Consider the following 23,389-nt stretch of genomic DNA (forward strand, 5'->3'; position numbering starts at 1 on the left):
GCAGTCCTCGGTAGGTTCCACCATAATATTAGATATATTTAGAGGCGTTTTGGATCTAGGTTATTAAAAGTTCTTACTAGGAGCCACCTAGTTAATGGATTTTGTCATAACCAAGAGCCTTACGAATCTGGTTGAAATCTTCAACGATCTCCTTCGTCCCAATATATTTAATGATTCCGGGAGGTGAGCTTGATTTAATCCACGACTGTATAGTAGTAGTAAACGCCGCTTTGGTAGCTTCGAGTTTATCCTGCGATGCTGGGCTGGAAAGTTGTTAGAGCGGGAATGCGGTAGAGAGGCACATACTAAGGATCGAACAACGGAAGGACCGTGTCTAATGAAACGTTGAGGGCTTTGAAACTATAAGTACCACGAACTTCCATTACTAAACTAAATCGTCAGACCATGCTTGGATAGAGGGATTGGGCATTTGATACTCATCAAATCGTACTCTCGCAGACCGGAGAAGTTGGGCGTAAATGGAGAGTTGATACCAAGTGCAAAGTTCCACGCATGCACCACGGCATTGTCCGAACCACCTGGAGAGCTAATAAAAGACTCTTAGCCTATAAACCAACCGGCCAGACGAGGAAGATGCAAACAAGAAGATAATCCCTTTTGGATTGGAAGGCCGATGCATTGCTAAACCCAGTGTGATATTGTTACTGCCATCCAGTGGCTGCGAATAGTCCATGGGCACAACAATTCGACCACACTTGAGTGTTGATGGTAGGTTCTCAATATCAATACCTGCAGGATCGAAGACATCACTAGGAGGAACATGGTCTTTGCAATCAACCCAGTGGATCTCTGGGGTGGCCGCTGCGATGAAAAAGATAGAAGAAAAGACTGCCACAGTCCGTAAAACAAAGGACAGGCCCATTCTGACGACGTACGGTATATTGAGCAAATGAAAAATGGATACTCTGTGATAAACTCAAGATATTTTGTGTAGGGAGTGCTCGTGAGATTATAATCCTCGCCATTTATAGCATGCTGTCGCCGAGAGGCAATGGCCCTCCCAGGAACAGGATTGACGCGCAATATTTTGTGATAACGAGTTATGGCAAGAGAAGCTTGCCCCGAAAGAACAAACGAAGAATATAACTCGCGAGCTATCCAATGGAAATAGCGAAAGGAAATTTGCTATGTTTGGTGCTCCATTCTCTCAGCCTACCTTAGCATGGGTTAGGCAGCGTCAACCTTTGTCAAATCTAAACTTGGGTAAGGATAAGAGTGGAATAAGTAAGGAGGCAGTTAAAGACGAAGATATGTAAATGTCTTTCGACTGTAGGCTGTATGGGCTGGCTCGGAGTTGATTGACCACAAAAGGCATAGTCTGATGGTGATGGAGAAGGGTGGTTTTGCGTCTGCCTGGCACCCATGTTCGAGGCGTAGATCCATGCACTCCCCCTATTCTCCAAACGAGGGCCAAGCCTTAGGGCCAAACGCCGGACGACGGCAAATCTGTAGGTACGCAGGCACAGACTAGTTGATCTAGAGAAAAGACCAGCTGGAATTTGTAGATTCGCTGCAACTTAAACCAGATTCCGACATCCTTTCACAATCGCACGGCGGATTCACACGCCAATATCTACATACGTAAGGACAGGATTATGCATAGCGCGCAATATTATCGACACTTGGCGGGGTTTCATGGACCCAAGGATGTCTCCCACCAAGCTAACCAACGGCAAATCTCGCCTCTATTCAAGAGCTGGTTGCCAAACTTGCAAGTACGTGAGCCTAACCTCTGACACCACCATTTTCCGAAAGTTTCTGATGTCGACTCTTTGTCACAATGTGGTGGCGGCACGAAAGTGTTTTTCCTTGGTGGTCACCTCTGCCAGAGCCTGATATCCCATAGCAATACAATACTGGACAATTAGTTAACAGTTGTAGGATTCGCAAAGTCAAGTGTGACGAAATCAAGCCTGACTGCACTCGCTGCATGAAGACTGGTCGGAGATGTGATGGATATAGTGAAGCTCCCACTAAAAAACGAGTCCCACATGCCTTCAAGTTTGTCAACTATGTCGTTATTGGACCTTCTTGTCCTGTGGCAGTTTTCAATCCTGTCGCACCCCAGCAGCAGCGACGTGCTTTCGAGTATTATCAACTGCAGGTGTCTCTTGAGCTTGCCGGACCATTTGACGAAGAGCTTGATGTCTGGAACAGATTAGTCCTCCAAGCCGCATATCACGAAGAAGCAATAAGACATGCTGTTTGCGCATTGGGCAGCTTTCACCAACATTACAGTATGTCAAGCGGCGATATCGTCTTGTTCTCCAAACAAGGTTTAGAGGAATATTCTCTAGCCCTATTCGCACTGGCCACTGCAAAACATAGTCAGAGATTGATGGAGGTGACATTGATAGGGTGTGTTCTCTTCACATTTTGCGAGCAACTGCAGGGACATTTTGGATCTGCTAAGGCCCATGTAGACAGTGGTTTCAAACTCTTGCATGCATATGTGGGATCTGAGAAAGAAAAGAATTCTAGGCCGAAGGAACCTAAGGACTACCAGAGTTATATTCCCGTTGAGGCTTTGGTAACGTTGTTCAGAAGGCTTCATCGCCAGTTGATTGAGATCGGACAACCCTCATCATACATGATCGACGAAAATTTACTCAGCGGAGTGCCACAGATTGACTATCACTTTCAGTCCTTAGGAGCTGCGAGCTACGCTCTCGAAAGACTAGCACAGCAACTCAATACCATCACACAACATGCTACTTCGAAAAACTTGAGCGCGCGCTCCCCCGAGATGACTGTGCTGCGTGAGACTAGCTACAGTGGAATTCTACGGGAGGTCAATGAATGGAAAATAGCTTTTGATGACTACTTATCTTGCGAAACCCGACTATCTCCACAATCTCTGGAGCAGAGGGAAAAAGCTGTGCAGATTTTACGGCTGTGGTATTTTTCAACAAACCTCTTTCTACAACTCGACTCCCCTAACGAAGTAATGGGTTATGATAATTGCAATTCAATTTTCCACGCAATGGTTGAGGTTGGCCACGAGTTGCTCTTGAATCGTACAGACATTCACCAACAGCCAGATCTTCGCTCAACGAGAACACTCAATAGATCGTCAGCTCCAGTGATCGAGAGCTTTAAGTTCACGAACGCTGAGTTGAATATGTTTAAGAACCATGTTGAGAGGGACAACGACTTCCACGCTTTACTACCATCCTACTTCTCACGACTTGAAGGACGAGGTAGACCAGTCTTCACACACGCAGCTCTTTCACCTCTGCCTCCCTTGTTTCTCGTTACCACAAGGTGCCGAGACCCGAATCTGAGGCGTCAAGCTTTGAAGGTTCTTTCCCAACTTAATCGACGTGATGGATTTTGGGACGCAAGGGTAGCAGCGACGTGCGCAGGACTTGTGATCTACTCCGAAGAGCTCGAGAGTAACCGCTTGAACGGAGAAGCTACTGGTGCCTTCACTTCTACGGACATCAAATCTGCGAAGGAAGTTCGGGCCGACTGTAGAATGGTGGGCATTCAATCACAATTCGGTGAAGGTAGATCAATGACCCTCAGTGTGCTGAAAGCACCTGCGGCACCATAATTTTCTGTTGCTCAATCATTGAGAAGCAGCATAATTAGCATGAATAGCTGGCTCGCCAGATTTAATTGAAAGGGTCTCCACCATTTGAGTTACAAAATGAACACCACCTCGATGGGACCCCTGGAGCTACACATTGTTGTGATCTGATCTGATAGTCCACACACTGGAAGCTTTGCCCATGTAATTCCTCAGCTATATACAAAAGATCACCGTGCCGTGTCACCTCCCACAAGCATTTAAGATTACTATTGATGTAATCAAACAGTCGAAGCTGTTCTTCAGCGATGTAGTACGCTACCGCGAAGATTCGTGGATAATGTAGCCTTTACTCATAACTCCAGAAGCATCTCTCGGATTTGAGTGTAGAAAGTACCTAGGGCGTACAGTCCCAGTGAAATAAAGTCTCCTTCTATCCTCACGCTCGTAGCATAAACCAGAGAATCATATAATTTCTCACAGGACTTCTCTCCGAGAACCAGTAACCAAGGCCGGAAACTGGGGCTCAAGCAGGCAAGGCGTGCATACGTACGAAAGCACACCTCGCCGGATAGTGGAGCAGCATTTGGAATTCTACTTCCGTGCTTATCTCGCATTAGAACAACCTGCCGCTAGGTTTGGCGGTTACCATCGGTAGATGTCCGATAGCATCTTGTACTGTTAGTATGTTGGTGAATTTTAGTCGACTGTGCGAGCAGGGTATGTGGCATTTATCATGCAGCTTCAAGTTTGACGAATGAAGAAGAGTCAACTACTAATGGACCAAGTGAAAGAGAATAGTATTTCTCACGAATGAGGTGCATGAAGTGACCAGTCGCTGCTGAAGCCTATTGTGAATGCCATTTAGCTTGACTGGATGTTATACTCTTTCTGACTAGAAGGGAGACATTGTAGTAGATGCTCTTTCCTGCTTTCAACTCGAGTCAGGCAATAACTAAGTGAGCAATATTATATAATACAAGCTTCAGCCATAGTCATTCACATCAAAGCTAAAGCTGATATCGATGCTCGTGACCAGATCTGAGACGGCAATGGCTCGTACGATCAAGATTGCGGCTGCACAATTAGGCCCGAATCACCTCACGTCGAGGCGAGAGGAGGTTGTTGATGGAATGCTGCGGCTTCTCGGTGAGGCGGCATCATATAGCGCACAAGTTGTCCTTTTTCCCCGAACTAGCCTTTGACATTCTTTCCACGATATGTCTTGACTCCAGTGGAGCTTGAAATGTACTTCGAGCATGGAAATCTTCTCGCGTCTCCTACTACGGCAGCATTTTTCAGCGAAGCGAAAAACCTCTCTATGGATGTGAGTATTGGCTTCGCAGAACGTACGCCTGAAGGCGAATGTTCAACACGTCAATCTACTATTCTGCTTCTACACACTCCATCCTCAGCAAGTACCGCAAAACCCACCTCCCAGGGTTCGTGGATCCTCTACCTGATCCGAACGCAATCAATCAACTCGAGAAGAGATATTTCCAGCCAGGAGACCTTGGCTTCACCGCATTCCGAGCTCCAGCCCTGGTTGCGATTACCACTGAACATTCTGACTCTAAAGATTCCAAGGTCATCTAGCGAAGGAGAATCCAGGCGAGGTGACCCAATCTTTGGAATGATTATCTGCAACGACCGTCGATGGCCTGAAGCCTGGCGTTGTCTTGCCTTGCAAGGCACCGAAGTTGTGTTTTGTGGTTACAACACTCAAGGTTACTGCCCGGAGCTCGCTGGGACATCGCCCCATAAGCCTCAATCTAAGGCTGAAGCAGAAGCTGCCGCACTCGTAGACCACTTGCTTGTCATGCAGTCTAACTGCTACCTGAAAAGTGTCTTCGGAGTGTGCGCAGCAAAGGCCGGGCTGGAGGATGGGAAATTTGATCTTATTGGTGGAAGTTGCATCATCGACCCCAAGGGTAGGATCCTAGCAATGGCTGAGAATAGAGGTGATGAGGTTATCGTCGCAGATTGTGACCTGAATGAAGTCAAGTATGGCCGCAGCGCTATTTTCGATTTTGATAGGCATCGAAGAGTCGAAGCATATGGGCTGATCACATGCCAAACTGGAGTCGTCGAGCCCCCATTCCTATGATAGTGTCTGCTTTAAGTGAGTGAGCGAGGGATGTTCAATCGCCCTCCGGAGAGTTTCTTTTAAGAGCATTTAAACTGAATGATGGGATTCAGACTTTGCGCATACAAAGAATTGATTAGCTCCTCTACGAGGCAGGATTTCAAATGATCGTCTGAATGTTTAGTCGGCATGATTATAGTGATATTCTTGCACCTTACTGCCTACTCAGGACCTCCCTTAACGCACTAGAGACAAGACTCTTTGCAGATCCACCCTTTTCGACTGTGAACACAAACTCGTCCAGTGCAAGCCGCCCATAAACGATCTCCTCCATGAATACCCAGCTTTGACACTTGTTTGTGAATAACCCTCCTGGATTTTCTACAGTTGGATCCTCAAATATGGCTCTAAATTCGCGCTTATAACCCCCATCTGAAGCTTGAGACTTGAGATTTGATGGGTATAGCGTGACATTGACTGGGGATCCAGGTGATCTGAGGACTAACTCTGCAGAAACGGCGAGCATGTCAGTCCCATTGCTGATCCAGGAAGAAATGGATAGTCCGAGTTGTGATGGTATGGTCGACAACCTTATGCTCGAGTTCAAGGCACGGTTTGAACTGATATAAGTTCCCGCATAGTTTGAATCTGCCTCAGCTCGTGCAGCATTGACTACGGCTGGAACAAATTGGTCGACAAGAAGTTGTCCAACTGCTTGTGCCGTATCCAAGTTGTTTAATCCAGCTGCCATAATGGTGAAGCCAAAATCGTAATCGGGCGAAAGAATCAGAAGAGAGCTGTAAATTCCTAAATTGTCGGACTTGGTGTATAAGTCGGTGATTTGTTTAGTGCTAGGATCAGTGAATGTGAGAATCTCGAAACCAGCCCCAGCCAACAGATTAGGGTCTGCAGTCCGCGCACCCACTGGCTTCATCCAACGCAATGTCAATTCTGGGGGAAGTAGAGTGGAGCGAAGGATCGCTCTACCAATGGACGATAACTCATTGCCCGCAGAGCACGCAGTTCCGGCACTGGTGGGTTCCTCTGTCAGGCCAACTGGGAGGACCAAAATGATCAGGGCAATACTCACGGATTTTCATCTCCTCCATCAAAAGCCCAGCGACTATTGGCAAGACCGAGTGGAATAACACCATTCGCGGTGAATGTGTCGTTAGTAGGAATGGAGAGTGCCGTCCTCATCAGACCTAGATCCTTTCGCATGGTCTGCTCAATAATCTCTGGAAAAGCCTGACCCACAATCTCCTCCAGAGCGTAGGCAAGAATCTGGAAAGCAACATTCGAGTAAACCGGCGTCGTTGACGGAAGATAGACCGGTGGTCTGCCAGTGAAGATTGCGAAAAATTCTGTGATTTGTATAGTGTTTGTTAGCTATATCAATCGCAAGTGAGATAGCCGAGGCAATTGAACCTTACCTGTTCTGTTGCATAGTGTAACAGCTGCACACGTTGGAATCGAGGAGCTTTCTAGTAGTGGGAAGCCGTATCCAGTCCAATTCAATGTTTCCTGTGTGATTTCCCCCTGGAGAGAGCCATCGCGTCCTATGCCGGCCATTTGCGCCGCCAATTGACCCAGAGTCACATCATCCCAGGCCACATACTCTACCGGGTATTTTGTACTGTTATTGGAGCTTGCTGCCGCTCGAAGCTCAGGCACCCATCGTGTGACAGGGTAATGAAAATTGGCATCTCCAGCAGCATTGAGAAATGAGTATACAGTAAGCAGCTTCGTAACGCTTCCTATTCGATATATGGAATCTGAATCGACCTCTCGAACGCCAGTACCGGAGTACTCAAGTCCTGGTGCTGTGTGGTGAAACTCGTAGAGAGGCGTATCGGTACTTGTCGAGAAAACCTGGAGAGAAAAGGTCGTTGTATTCGAGTCAAATTGGCCATATCTTGATTTTCTCGACGAAATGACGGACTTGATGAGAGAGGTGAAGTTATCAGAAGCTGATTTGAATATAGGAGAAACAGATAGGTTGTGAGGGGCAGGAAATCCTGGACCAAAAATCGAGCATGGTTGGAAAGCATTCACAGTTCTGGTAAGAAGAAGCACAACTGGTAGGAAGAACATGGCGACAGAGGTAAACCAATAGATGTAAGAAGAAACACTTGATCTTAACCACAGACTCTTGAGCGCACGTTTCTTTTAGAGTACACTCCTCTCTGCAATTTGATTCAGGCAACAGCTGTTTCCAGACCCCTTTGATGTCCGTAAGTTCGACAACATCCTCGGCAAGATATCAAGCTAGCCGTGCAGGGGCATCACGCTAGGTATGTTTGCTTGCCAAATTAGGTTCTCCTTCTTCATAAGAGATTGAATATTAAAATCACATCGGGTTTCTTCCCGCACTCAAGGAAATTTTGGTATCATCAGGCCGACAAAAGGTAGTTCAATGGGAAGCGCTATCTTCGAGATTGTGCGAGTCCTAGCCCATCTACTCATGACAGTGATCTCAGAATCACAAATATGTTGATAAGAATACTGCTATCCACTCGGCACATGGCAAGGGTGCCGTTCTGCGCACTATCATGCACCCCATTGTCTCGGCAAGGCTCGTAAGGCGATAGTAGTAGACCGGGGTCGCTCCAGAATTGGGCATTTTCTACACTAGTCAGCCGACTCTTTCTTTTGGGAATAGTTTTAAGCTCCCTCTTCTCATCCACAGGCCATGATGAAGCTATTTAATCTTTGTGTAGATGTTCTTCCCGCATTTCCGAAGTGGCTGACTGCTTCGTCGTCCGATTTTCTGAATAGATAAGGACAACTTTTAGAATGACCGCTCTAGCGGTATTCTTTATTGGTCTGCTCGTCTACAAAGCAAGGGTCCCACAGAGCCCGCAACCTGGCAGCCCGATTGCCAGAAACGACATCAACTACCGTCTGTGACAGTCGCATTGGCCCGGGAAGCGCAACTGTCAGGAGAAACTTCTGCCGCGGATAGCCTTCTTATCATTCACACAGGCGAGCTTCAGTCTGGAAGGTAGCACGTCGAATAAGGCAAGCGCAGATAACGACCACACAGCCAACCACGCGATCTATATAGCAATGGTTCCACAGGAGGCTAGGGTTTACATCTCTCGGTCCAATACTCAATCATTCTCTGCGCCTCTCAAAAGTGCAAATCCTCCCGCAAAGGAATTTCCATCAGTGTGTCTAAGATGACTGATACTAAGAGTGCTACCAATGTTACTGAGATGTCGGATTCAATTGTTGCCAAACAGAACGAGCTTATGATGACGATGGAAATCTATTGCCGACCGAAGACGAATTAAAGACCCTCAAAAGAGTGGCCATTCCTCTTCCATACACAGCTTATCTGCTTTGTATTGTTGAATTTGCGGAGCGAGGATCCTATTTTGGCTGTAGACAAGTGTTCGCAAACTTCGTCAACAAGCCGTTGCCAGTGGGTGGAGGTGGGTAAGTTATGACAGAGGCCATTTTAAATTCAAGTCTTCTGACATGATACCTTTCAATCTAGATCAGGTGTACCGCCCAAAGTACTCAACAGAATGTAGGCGCCTTGGGCAAAGGCTCTGTCGTTGCATCCGCTGTTATATCGTCGTTTGCGTTCCTTGGTTACGGTCTGCCACTCTTCGCTGGATGGGCTGCAGATGCGAAATTTGATCGCTTCAAGACGATTTGTTTTGGAGTTGTCATAATGCTGATCGCCCATATTGTCATGATTATCGCCGGTATTCCATCGGTACTCAGAGCAGGCCATGCAGAAGGACCATTTTATCTCAGTGTTTATCTTCTTGCAATTGGATCAGGTATTCCCGTTTCCTCGCTAGTTGACAAGTAGCGAGAAGATTAACAAATGACAGCGACTTTCAAGCCTAACATCAATCCAACAATCCTCGACCAAAACCCACTCCGGCATGCCATTATTAAGACGGATAAAAAGTGGCGAGAGAGTCATTGCAGATCCCGAGGCGACAAATGACTCAATCATGTTGTGGTTCTATCTTCTCCTCAACATCGGAGGCTTCACGGGAGTTCCCACTGCTTATCTGGCGAAACTTGTTGGATTTTGGGCGGCCTTCACGCTTCCTGGAGTCCTCTACCTGTTCTTGCCCCTGGTATTGTGGATCGCGAACAAAAATCTCAAGAAGCAGCCCCCGGGGGGAAGTGATTTAGGCAACATCTTCAGGGTTCTCTTCATTGCGTTGAAAAAGAATGGACCCATTGGCATATTCCGACGCAATGGTCTTAATGCAGCCACACCAACCAGTCTTGCGCTTGCTGGGGACACCCGCAAGGTCGATTGGAACGACAGATTTGTCGAGGATGTTCGCCGTACATTTCAGGCATGTGGAATCTTTCTCTTCTTTTCGATAAACGTGATCAACTCTGCAGGCCTCGGCGCTGCTGTGAATGCTCAAAGCAATTCGATGACGACCAACGGAGTTCCTAATGACGTGGTCAACAATATCAACTCATTGTCCATCATATGTGCTTTGCCCATCATGAACCACATCATCTATCCTACATTGAGACGATTTCGTATAAGATGGGGGCTAATATCACGTATCACATGTGGATTCATGTTCGCTGCAATCGGTTCCTCGGGATGGGCTATCATTCAATATTACATCTATCGGACATCACCCTGTGGAAATCGTGCATCCACGTGTGTCAACGAGAATGGTGAGGCCCTGGTATCTCCTCTCACGATTTGGTGGACAGCTATTCCGACTGCTGTCTCGGCGATGTCAGAAATCTTTTGCAATGTCACCGCTTATAGCGTTGCGTACTCACGATCACCTCCAAATATGGAAGGTTTGGTTTTAGCTATCAATCTTTTGATGACGGCTATTGCTGCAGCGATTTCTCTGGCAACTGCAGGAATCATTCGTGACCCATATCTGACTTGGGCATTTGCGGGGCCCTCGATTGTGGGATTTGTTCTCGCTGTCGTCTTCTATTGCCTCTATCGAGATATTGACAAGGAGGAATATGTTGCGCACCTCTGGGATGATACCGTGGAAGGTGTGGAACCTTCACCAGGCCAGACGGACATGGCAGCTCCACAGGAGGCTTTGCGTGCAAAGACTGCGCTCAATGCATAAGAGCCAACTCCAAACCTAGGAATGAATTGTGACTAGCGACAGGATTTTTAATACTTAGGCTTTGATAGGGGAACGTACTTTGGCTCATGGTCTGGTGTTTACAACCATGAACTGGCTTACGCTCTTCTGGGTTCCTTCATGTTGCTGAGAACTTGTGTCTTCATGCATCCTCAATTCATTATGATAAAGCTTTTTGATTTGAGTCTCATCGGCAAAAACTACAATACTTGAAATCAGTGGTGCCATTGTCAAGCGGTGTGCTGAACTACCTAGGTAGCTACCCATTAACTTTAGTAGTCTGCTTCGTAAGCCACCAAGTACGATGAACAGTAAAGATGCGAATAGCGGCCCCTCGGCCCCATTGAAGCCTCTCAAGCTACTTAATCAATTTATGACGGAATTTATCGGGAGCCAGCTGGAGCCATCAGCTTCCCTCTTTGTTGAAGTTATCCAGCCCGAGGCCGCCTCAGCCTAAATTGGAGGGGCTGCGGGGGATGAGGGGGAGCAGCCTTCTTTCTTGCTTCGAACGCCGAAACGAGAATGTTGGCTCTTTTTCTTTCTTAAATATCAACGGCTAGTTATATCAGTAAGGTTCGCCTTGCGATATGCGTGTTCGTGCCAAGCGCTCGAACTCCATGCATACATCCGCAGTATGCGAGGGGATGCTACCTCCCACAAAAAACTTCCAATTAAACCCTGTAAGACACACTCTCAGGCTTGGGCAATTGATTCGTCACTTCGTCTGACACCCTTCCCTCACCTTTGCATGTGTATACTTAGTAAAGCGGCCGAGAAACAAAGCACCGACACCCATTGCGAAACAGTATAGGCCTCAGGCGAGTGCACCTAGGGTTCGAACAGGATGCTCGGTGTGCAAGTAAGGCCACAATCTCCTGATTATTGGAAACGCGCTTAATGATTACAGGATTCGCAGGGTTAAATGCGATGAGCAAAAACCTCAATGCAAAAATTGTACCTCTACTGGAAGAAAATGCGAGGGCTATAGTCGCTCAAATCTAGCGACATCGGAGCATTCACAGGTCCAGGGGACGTGCAGGCGACACAAAAGCGAAGCTTGCTCCGGTATCTTGAGCGACACACTTTTGGCCACCAGTTCCCTACTTGGGCCATGGGAACGTCGAAGCTTCGACTATCTCCGAAGCGAAGCTGTGCCAGAAATATTTGGCGTCTTTGATTCCGATTTCTGGACTCCAATGCTTCAACGGCGTGTGACCGAGCCCGTTCTACAGCACGCTCTCTCAAGTCTAAGCGCTGTCTATGGACATTACCGCAGAGACAGCCAACTGAAGTCTAGACCCAACGCTCTCATTCCAAAGGGAATTCTTGATTCTGGCGCCTCGACTGCTTCATTGAGTCACTTCGCCATCCAGCAGTACAATAAAGCGATCCAGCTATTGAGGAGGAATGCTCCGATGACTCAGATTGCCTTCACGTTACGTTGATGGCCTGCCTGATCTTTGTTTGTCTCGAGTTTCTCCGGAACAATTTTGCAACTAGACTCAATCATCTGAAAAAGTGGACTGAAAATTCTTAGCCATTTCAACAATAACGTAATCCACAAGCTAGTGGAACACATAAGTAAGTGGAACACTAATCCACCACCACCCATTAACCCATCCATTACCATTAATATCTCCACCACCATAAGCTCTATTCATTTAAAACAAGAAGGGAGGCTTACTATAGCCATTAAAGCTATATAAGAGGGTAAAATCGCTAGTATTAGGGCCGTAGCGCGCGCGTACGATATCCTATACGTAATATTAACGCGTCGACTTAGGGGCGGCGCTCCCTAGCGTAGTACGCCTACTAGGACTCGAAAGCTTACTTAGTAGGAAGAAGAGGTCCTAGTACGATAGATATTAGATATAAATTTACGTAGATATATATCTAGAATAGGCGACGTTAGTAGAAAAGCGAATATACTACTTACTAAGCGCGTTCGTAGTATACTAATAACGCCGTTTACTATCGGTATTAATTAGGCTACGAACTTCGTCCGTCGACGCTCCGAATTACGTTTAGATTACCTTAGGAAGAAGGACTCGTAGCGAGCTCTCTATAAAGACCCTAGCGTTATCTAGATATAGTTTAATTTAGTACGAAACGTTATCGCTAAATATAGAGTAGTAGACGATAATATTTAGAACTTTAATAAGACGAGCTTCTAGATAAGAGTAATCTCTATAGCTCGAGTTATAACTAGCTCTAAGCGATATAGTCGGCCTATTATTACTTAGCCTAATAATTATACGTAGACGACGATAATCGAAACGATTATAGTAGATAAGAGAATATTAGATTTATTAATTATCTTCGCTAGTAAGGTCTACTAGGAGTAGTAGTTCTAAGAGCTTTAAAATAACGAGTATACTAACTAGAAGCTCGTCGTTAGCGAGACGAAGTAGACGAACGATAAGATAGGCTTATAGTAACTTTAAGAGGTTTTCGAGCCGTCTACTAGGCGCTCGAGGCGAGGTAAATACCGATTACTTATTCTAGATAGCTACTATAGCTATAATACGCCCGAATTTAATAACTATTATACGAAGTACGATATTATCGCGCTTTTTATACCGCTATATACTTTCTACTTATTCTAGCCGCTTAATATAGCGTACTTCTCGTCGTTTAAGCGAGCGTATAGAAGGCGAATTAAGGAGCTAATACGCCTAAATTAATACTACGTCGATAAGAACGACTTCCTACGCCTATATATAGCGGCTCGCTCCGAGGCGTTTACGGAGTATAACGCGAGAGTAGGCTTTCGAGTAGCCGACTTAGGATCGTACGATCTAAGCGTTATACTCGATTAATTAAGGCTAGTATTTCGTACGCCTACGCCGCCTCTCTTACTTCCGTCGAGTTAGGAGCTCGAGTAGGGTAAAGATTCGGAGACGCCGCGGATAGTTAAGTAGATTTAGAAGTACGCTCGTACTCTTAGGAAATCGCTTAAGCGAAAGACTATTCTAACTCCTAGTCTAACTAAACTAGCCGTCGTATAGATAGCTAAGGCTACTAAGTACGCTATTTACGCGTTCTAGCTAGTATAGGAGCGAATTACGGAGCTAGAGGAGCTTATATAAGGAAGAAGAGGAAGACGACTAGTAGAAAGTATATTAAGAATAGTAAGCTACTTAGTACGAGCGATATACGTTAAGAGTACGTAGACGAGTCCGACGAGGAGGACGAGGATACTATTATTATTCGCGTTACGGGCGCTTAGCGGCGTTATAGACGGTGTAGTACGATAGGGCACATCTTTAGGACGTATTAAGCATTAAATATAATAGCTTAATAGCGAATTAGGTGCGATTTAGCGTCGTTGTAGTTAATAGAGTAAGTAGGAAGAGTAGTAGTAGTGGATTAGTGTTCCACTAGCTTATATGTTCTACTAGCTTATGGATTACGTTAATGCTTAAAGTGCTGCTTTAGTGCATTATTACATTATTCCAATATAATAATATAGTAATATATTCCCTAGTCACGTAATGCAGCCTCGTTCTCCATCGGCTAACTTTCCTTAAACTATTCCCTAGAACGTAGGGCGCCTATCCCGGCGACCTTATCTATAATCTAGTCCGTAACAATAGGCTCCTACTATAGAACTAGATAGGAGCGAGATAGAATAGGTCGATAATAAGTACGATTAGCTTATTAATAGTATATATTAAGACTACGTAGAAGGCGCGATCTAGCGCTATTATATCGATACTTAGCCTAGATATCGTAGGGATATTCGATAATATACTGTCACGGGATGCCAAGGAGTACGTATATATAGTGGATTGCCAGAGATATCGACACGAAGTGTCGATACTCCACGTCTTTTTAGCTTAATCGCTAGGGGCTATGGCATCCGCTCTAACAATTATATCGATACTTCGTACGAGAGTACTCTAGGACTAGGCTACGATTTATATACGATATCCGTGCGCGGAGTTAGTGTACGTAACTAGCGAGGGTTCGAGTCTCGTTTAAAGCACTTAAGTTTTTTATAGGGCTTAAGGCGGTACTATATATATACGACTCCTAAGTTAGAGACTAACTATAAACGAGTCTTAAGGTAGGGGCTACCTAAAAGAAGCCTATCGTTACGTAAAAAGTCCTTAGTACTTAGGGACGAGTATAGCCTAAGGGGGGGGATAGTTGTCACGGAATACTAAGGAGTACGTATATATAGTGGATTACTAGAGATATCGACACGAAGTATCGATACTCTACGTCTTTTTAGCTTAATCGCTAGGGGCTATAGCATCCGCTCTAATATATACTCTACGAGAAGTTACTAGGAATACTATATATAAAGGGACTTCCGGACTAGCTAGTTAATATCGTAGTAGACTTCTTCTAGGGGAGGCGTACGCGAATCGCGTACACGAAGTATATAAGTAACTAGATCTAGATAAATATAGGTATTCTATAAGGCTCCTCCTTATCGTCGCTCTTCTTTCTATTCTATATCTTAGAACTACTAGAAATACTATAAATATAGAATAATAATATTCTAGGATTCGGCTTCGTCGACGATATAAATATTATTACCTAGGGCGTAAGCGAGGAGAATAACTATTATAGACTAAGCGCCGCTTATACGTAGTTATTACGGACTAGGTTATAGATAAGGTCGCCGGGATAGGCGCCCTACGTTCCGAGGAACAGCTTAAGGAAGGTTAGTCGATAGAGAACGAGGCTATATTACGTAACCGGGAGTACATTAATATATTAGTATATTAGAATAATATAGTAATACACTAGAGCGGTACTTTAAGTATTATATATATACGCTCCTTTACCTAGATAGTATAGTTCGTAGTTAACTTCGTTAGTAATCCTATACCTATATTTAGAATATAGTCCGACGAGAAGTAAATTTCCTTTATTATTTTAGTCGATACTCTAGTACCTACTCTATTAAGGAACCCTACCTTAGTTAGAACTACTTATAGCTCGAATTATAATACTTTAACTACTACTTAATTAATATTAGATATCTAACGTAGGATTATCTCGAATTAAATTCCTACTATCTAGCGTACGTCTACTTATAGCCTTAAATAATTCCTTAAAGACTAATATCGTTTAAGATAGTAGTTCTAACGAAGACTTAGATATAGATATAGTTAACGTACTAGGACTTACTAATATATCTCGGAATAGTATTAAGGTAGAACTATTCTATAGAAATAGAGAGAAGCTAGAATACTTTATTATATAACTTAAGACTACCTTTAAGCTTAATCTAACTAAGTATACTAGAGTAGAAGATAAGGTTATATTTATAGTAATATACCTTAAAGAAGTAGCGTTCTATTAGTTTAAACTAGTATAGAACGACTACCTCGAGTCTTCTAGCTCCGACGATAAAACTAGAATATACTTTAAGAACTTTATATAGTTCGAAATAATAATTAAATAGATTTATAGTACGATTAATAAGACTATAGTAGCCTCTCGTACTATCTATATCCTTAAATAAATAGAATCTATAGCTAATTATTATTCGGAATTTAAGAAACTAGTAAAGAAACTAGAGTATATAGATAATAATATCTTTAAGGATATATTCTATAATAGATTAAAGAAGGAAGTTAGAAAGGAAATAATAGAACGCCTAGAAATATATAAAGATATAGTAGATAAGGCTATTAAACTTAATAATTAACTATACGAACTACGTATATAAAATAATTAAGGAAGAAGCTTAGAAAGACGAGGGTATCGAGGATATCGATATTCTCTTTAAGTTAATACGAAACGCCTACGAGACTACGAGAACTCTATAGACCTCGACGCTATAGAACGTTATAATACTCGACGAATAAGCCTAGATAGAAGCCGAAATATAGAGCGAAAGACTATAGAAGGACGAAATCGAGAAAAAGAAAAATAAAGAAAGGAAAACTTATACTACGAATATAGTAAGTTTAAATACTATATACGCGATTATCTAGAGAAAAAGAGCGCTCGAGGACTATCTATAATAAATATATAGAGCGATAGTATAGACGGCTTAATAGCGAAAAAGGTTAATACTATTAAAGAAACCTAAAGACCTATCGAGAGTAAGAGTAAAATAGTATAGAAGAACTACTAAGAATCGAATAATCCTCGAGGATTAAATAAATTAAATATTAAGTAATTAGAAGAAGAATTCTAGTTAAGATATTAGACTAAGAAGCCTAAAAAATCTAAGTATAAGACTTAGAAGAAAGAAAAGTTCGACGAACTTCTAAAGAAAGAATAGTAGAGCGAAGTAATATATAATACGAAGAGAAATACTATAAGATACGCTTAAGAATTATAGTACTTCTATTACGAAGACGACTATTAATTCTATTTAACTTTAAAGACTAAAAAATAGTAGTTTCTATATAAAGATAGAAGAAGTATAAAACCTTAGAAATAGAAATAGAAGATTTAGGAAATTTTAGCTATAATAATAGTCGATTTCGGAAAGAAAATAATACTTATAAATATAGATAACTATACGATAATTAGAATAAGATTCTAGAAGATAGTTAACGAAGTTATAGTATTAGATAGAAGAATAACGTAAAAAATATTTAGAACGACGTTAATCTATAAATATTAAGTTCGAGAATATTAATAATATAGATATATCTATATATATACTAAAGATAGAAAACTATATTAACTAAGAATCTAGCGAGAAGAAGACGAATAAATATCGATAGATAAGATATTACGATAATATAAGAACTCTACGAAATTCTATATATACTTCTAGAATAGAAGGAAAGGAGAAATTCTATATCGATATAACCTAGGCGCTACTCCTAGAAGAAAATAAAAATATATATAGATCTAGAAATATAACGACTAGAAATACTCTCTATAAGCTAAATATACGTATAATACGTATAACGAAGAAGCTTACTTTATAACCTTTAAAGGACTCGATAAAGAAGTAATCTATACGAAAGAATAGCTAGTTTAGCTTAGGTAAGAACTATTTAGTTTTAGAACGATAACGCTACTACCGCCTTATTATAATATATCTATAATAGAAAAAGGACTCGCGAATAAGATTTTACTAAATAAATTCGACTTAATAATTATTTAAATCTACTACTAGGTAGTAGAACTAGCGGAAAACTCCGGGATATAATATAATCTCCTAGGATAACCGAAGAAAGAAAAAATCTACGTAATAATCTATAAATATACCTAGAATAAATACGAAGATAAAGAAAATAGCTATATATATAACTACGTAGGCTACGTATTTCCTTTTCTATTTATAAAAGAAGAGAACGATAACTAATTAGAAGAATTACGATAGTAATTAAATAAATACGAGAAGATAAGGCTATAAAGAATAATATATACCTACCTCGATAACGTTATATTAAGAAGAGAAGAAAGTAAGGTAGTAGTATCGAAATATTATCTTATAGTATTTATTACTAACTACTACTAGGTAAGTATTAAAGACGATATTAAAAAATTAATATTCTATTCTAGTAGACTAAGATAATTAACTCGAAGGCTAGTTAGTCTAAACGAATACTACGACTTAGAATATCTAGTAGTAGCTTCTTACTATTTATACGATATAGTAGGAAGTAAAGTAGTACGATATAACTCGCTAGTATAAATAATCGAAAGAATATAAGTACGATTAGTATTCCTTAACGAAAGAAAAGAAGAATAGGAGGAGATAAACGCTAAAGAATCGGACGAAGATTTCGGCGTATCGTTAGAAGAAGAAGAAAAATATTATATAGCTAGGATTACGAGAAATTAGATTAAGATTATAATAAAATACTAGAAATATAGCGAATATACGAAATATACTAGCGAGACCGAAAGATATCTCTATATCTATTACGATCCTAGAATAAAACTATAAGAATAATAGAACGAAATTAATATATTATTCTACTAGAACTATAGATATAATTAAGCGCTAGCTATATATATATATATATAGAAGCTAACTTATAAATAGATTATAGTAAATCTCGACTAAGAAGACGTAAAGAAGATCTAGAAAATAGAAGTTCTAACTATACGAGACTTATATATAATATAAGAAGATAAAAAAGAAAATATACTTTATATCGATAGACGAATAAACTCGACGTATCTATTCGATTACTTTAGCTACGTAGTAAGGAGCTATTAATAGTACTTTAAGATATACTAATACCTATAGAATATAAGTCCTAATTAACTTCGGATTCTAATTAGTAAGATAACGTATCGATCGATAGATAAATACGACGAATATATTTATATAGTAGAATTAGAACTATATATATACTTAAAAAACGATAAGCGAATAACTTATTAAGGCTAGGTTATCTACGGTAAAAGTCTTAAACGCTATATAAGTTAAATAGAAGTAAAGCGAAATATATAGTCCTTACGGCCGTTCTATAGTACTTTTTAATACGACTTATAATAGACTTCGAAGTAAACGAAAATTATATTTTATACTACGTAGTATAAAGATTAAAGAAATATATAAAGATAAAGATAGAACTATATCGACTTACGATAGTAGATAGATTACTAATAGAGTTTAAGAACGAGTAAATAAGAAAAGAACTATAATAAGTCGAACTACTAATAGAAATCTATTAAGAAAGAATAATCCTAGATATAATAGCGATAAAATATAACGCTATATTAAAAATAGAATAGCTAGAAAAATATAACTCCTAAATAAACTAAAAAATAAGAAAGCTCGAATTTTCGAATTATAGTTACGAAACGAAAATAAAAGACTAATTATTTTTAAAGGTTTCCTTTATAAAAGCGATATAGGTATAATTAAAAGGTAGAATATTAGCTTAGACTAATATTAAAGAACTACTCCCGAAATATATAAAATATAAAGAACTATTTATAGAAAAAGAAGATAAAGTAGTACTTCTAGAATACTAGCCTTAAAATTATAGAATATTTATAAAAGAAAGAGAAGTACTTAACTATAAGGAATAGTTAAAATTATTTTCTAAGAAAGAAGAAGACTTCCTAAAAAATTATATCGAAAAACTAGAAGTAAAGAGCTTAGTTAGAAGAAGTTAATCGAAGGTAGAAAAGTATAGATCTATATTCTATAGTATATTCTTCGTAATAAAGAAGAATAGATTTCTACGACTATATATCGACTATAGACTACTTAATAATAAAACTATTAAGAACTATTATTCTATTCTCCGATAGAATAAGCTATAGAATCGCCTTTTAGGTATCGTATAGTTTATCGCGTTAAATACTAGAAACGTCTATTACCTAATTAGAATAGCTAACGAAGAAGAATAGAAAACGATATTCTAAACTAAATAGAAAGTCTATAAATTTCTAGTTATACCTTTCGAACTTACTAATATACTATTAACGTTCTAAGAATTTATAAATAATACTTTAGAAAAATATTTAAATATATTTATTATTATCTACCTTAACGATATCTTAATCTTTTTAAAAATCTATAAGAAATATATAGAGTATATAAAGAAAGTAATAGAAAAGTTAAAGAAAAATAAGATTCTACTTAAACTATCTAAATACGAATTCTATAAGAATAGTATTAAATTCCTAGACTATATTATATCTTCGAAAGGACTCGTACTAAACTAAGAAAAGGTTCGAGCTATTAATAAATAGCTAGAACTAACGATAGTTAAGGAAGTATAAGCGTTCTATAGATTAATTAACTATTATTAAAAGTTTATTAAGAACTTTTCGAAAATCGTAGTACTAGTTACTAACTTAATTAAGAAGAAAATAATCTTTAATTTTAGGAAAAAATATAAGAACGCCTTTAAAGAGCTAAAGCGACGAATAACGTCTATACTAATCTTATATATTTTCGACCTAGAAAAGGAAGTAATTATAGAAATAGACGCTTTAGATAAAGTAATAGAAGGCTATCTTAAGTAAAGAAATAAATAAGAAAAGCTTTATCTAATAGTATATTATTTAAGGAAGTTAAGTAGACTCGAAGTAAATTACGATATCTATAATAAGGAACTACTCGTAGTAATAGAATATCTAAAGATATAGAGAGTATACTTAGAAGGAGCTAAATACCTAGTATAAATATACTTAGACTATAAGAATCTAATATATTAAACGATAACTAAAGAACTTAATAAAAGATAAGTTAAATAGATCGAAACTCTAGTCTCTTACGATTTTAAAATTATATATATTCGAGGAATAGAAAATATTATAGTCGACGCCTTTAGTCGAAGAATAAACTATATAAAAGGACTAGAATCGAAGCTAGCGACGCTCCTAGAGAAAAGAGAAAATTACCTAATATATAGAAGAATAAAAATAAGAATACTTATAATATTAGAAATAGAATTAATAATAGAATAAAAGTAGAAAATTATACGAGTAAAGTATAATAATAAAAGCGTAGAATACTTAGGTATTAATAAAATAATCGAATTAGTAATACGAGATTTTACTTAGGTAGAGCTAAGAAAAGACGTTAAGGAATACGTTAGAAATTACGATATATACTATAAAGCTAAATACTTAAGATATAAACTATATAGCTTATTATAATTAGCGGAAAATATAGATAAAGTATAGTTAAGAATAGCGATAGACTTTATAGTTAAGCTACTATCGTTAAGGGAACTTATAACGAATACGATATATAATAGTATACTTATAATAAACGATATACTAATAAAATATAATTACCTACTACTATATAAAGAAGTATTAATAGTAGAAGAACTAGTATACGTAGTTATAAGAACGGTATTCGTATAATACGAAATACTAGAGGTTATTATTACGAATAGAAATAAACTATTTAGTTTATAGTTTTAGTAATTATTAACCGACCTATTAGGAATTAAATATAAAATATTAATATTATATTATCTATAGATAGATAGATAAACGAAAAGAACGAATTAAACGATAGAATAGTACCTACGATACTATATAAATTACTAATAAAAGAATTAAGTCGAATTACTACTAATAGCTTAATTCGCTTTTAATAATAACGTATTAGTAACTAGAATATCGCCGTTCTTCGTAAATTACGAAAGATACCTAAATTTTAAGAAAGAACTACTAGATAATAGATCTATAGTAGAAAAGGTAAGGATAAAAGTCGAAGACTTATATAAGTTATACTTTCTACTAAAGATAAAATTAGATAAAATATTAAAAATAACTACGAAAATAGTAAATAAGAAAAGATCTAAGAGACTAGACTTCTAGGAAGAGGAAATAGTTTATATTAATATAAAAAATATAAAAACGTAGAGACTAAATAAAAAACTAAATTATATAAAAATTAGGCTATACCGAATTAAGAGAATACTAGGACTAGTCTCTTATAAGCTATACTTACTAGAAGGACTAAATATATATCTAGTATTCTATAAGTTACTACTAGAAAAGGTACTAGACGAAGCTAGACTAGAATCGATATATATCGATAAAGAAACTTAAGAACTCTATTATAATATAGAAACTATACTCTAGTATAAGTAAAAAGATAACTAAATAAAATACCTAATTAAATAGTTAGGATACCTAGAAAAGGAAAATACTTAGGAACTAGGAATAAACCTTAATCTAAAACTAGTTATCTAGTATTATTAGAAGAACCTAGAACTTATTTCTAATCTACTAAATCGATTATAAATTAACTATTAAAAATAAACCCGAGCTCGACTAGAACTAACTTATAATTAATACTAGCGGACGCTTCTACGAACTCGAAAATATTTAATACCTCTATCTCTCGACGAAGTATATAGTTAAACTAGTCTTCTAGCTTAGCTAGAGAGTCCTAGATATCGATATCGCGCTCTTCTAACTCCGCTAGAACCTTACGAAGCCGAGCGATCTCGCGTCGCTTAGCGCGGAACTTTAAGACTAACTATTTCTTTTACTCTCTAACTTTTCGGAATTCCTCTACGAAGAAGGTACTATTATAGTTTCTTAAGTACCGAAAATACTTAAAGTATTTTACTAATTACTCTTAATTATAGTAATAGGTAACGTTATAGTTAATATACTCGATATAGGTAACTATAGCGGCGTTTTTAGGATCGGAAGATATAGCGTTCGTAATTTTAAGGCGACGCGCGTTCTAGTTATATATAGATTTAGAGGATTAATAGCTCTTCTTAACGCTTAGGGGCGATATAGTTAGCTATAGGAAAGAAGGAGTAAGGATTATAACGGAAGAGGAGTAACTACCTTAAGTACGTTAAGGATAATATAGACGGAAGGAGGGGATAGGATTACGAACTAGATTATAGATAAGGTCGCCGATATCGATATTTTAGCCCGTAGCCTAGCGTAACTTAATTTACTATAGGAGCCTAGGGAGCCTAGGGCTATCGTATAGTAAGGATAGTTTTCTCTACGCTTATATATTATAACTAAGCTCTTATAGTAACTATTTTCTACTCTATAAGTATACTATAATCGATATTTTTCCTATACTCCTATATATAATCGATATTTTCCCTATACTCCTATAGTCTATATAGTAAATCCTCTATTACCCTTCTATTCTATCGTTTTAAGTTTAATAGCTAGTATACCTATACGTACTATATCTCTCTAAGTTTTATTATCTCTAGCTATACCTAGATACGTCGTACTCTCTCT

At 39.2% G+C, this 23,389-nt stretch overlaps 5 protein-coding genes across 5 annotated transcripts; 4 read left to right on the forward strand and 1 right to left on the reverse strand.

The window, feature by feature from the left end:
• Window positions 1-1,951: 1,951 nt before the first annotated feature.
• Window positions 1,952-3,577, forward strand: A1O9_12739 (uncharacterized protein; the record flags this gene model as incomplete). The annotated part of the gene is made up of 1 exon (XM_013398372.1): window positions 1,952-3,577. The coding sequence occupies one exon, from the start codon at window positions 1,952-1,954 to the stop codon at window positions 3,575-3,577; it is 1,626 nt and encodes a 541-aa protein (XP_013253826.1).
• Window positions 3,578-4,605: 1,028 nt separating this feature from the next.
• On the forward strand, window positions 4,606-5,660 carry A1O9_12740 (uncharacterized protein; the record flags this gene model as incomplete). Its single annotated transcript, XM_013398373.1, has 2 exons — window positions 4,606-4,702; window positions 4,789-5,660. 2 exons carry the CDS (start codon window positions 4,606-4,608, stop codon window positions 5,658-5,660), a joined length of 969 nt encoding a protein of 322 aa, XP_013253827.1.
• Window positions 5,661-5,853: 193 nt separating this feature from the next.
• Window positions 5,854-7,733, reverse strand: A1O9_12741 (uncharacterized protein; the record flags this gene model as incomplete). The annotated part of the gene is made up of 3 exons (XM_013398374.1): window positions 5,854-6,622; window positions 6,730-7,003; window positions 7,073-7,733. The coding sequence occupies 3 exons, from the start codon at window positions 7,731-7,733 to the stop codon at window positions 5,854-5,856; spliced, it is 1,704 nt and encodes a 567-aa protein (XP_013253828.1).
• Window positions 7,734-9,541: 1,808 nt separating this feature from the next.
• A1O9_12742 (uncharacterized protein) lies at window positions 9,542-10,732 on the forward strand (the record flags this gene model as incomplete). Its single annotated transcript, XM_013398375.1, has 1 exon — window positions 9,542-10,732. The coding sequence occupies one exon, from the start codon at window positions 9,542-9,544 to the stop codon at window positions 10,730-10,732; it is 1,191 nt and encodes a 396-aa protein (XP_013253829.1).
• Window positions 10,733-11,628: 896 nt separating this feature from the next.
• Window positions 11,629-12,263, forward strand: A1O9_12743 (uncharacterized protein; the record flags this gene model as incomplete). The annotated part of the gene is made up of 2 exons (XM_013398376.1): window positions 11,629-12,041; window positions 12,108-12,263. Coding segments are annotated over 2 exons (501 nt in total), but the record flags the coding sequence as incomplete, so codon positions are not given.
• Window positions 12,264-23,389: the final 11,126 nt, after the last annotated feature.

Source organism: Exophiala aquamarina (assembly GCF_000709125.1).
Source record: "Exophiala aquamarina CBS 119918 chromosome Unknown aczIA-supercont1.26, whole genome shotgun sequence".
Classification (NCBI taxonomy): Eukaryota; Fungi; Ascomycota; class Eurotiomycetes; order Chaetothyriales; family Herpotrichiellaceae; genus Exophiala; species Exophiala aquamarina.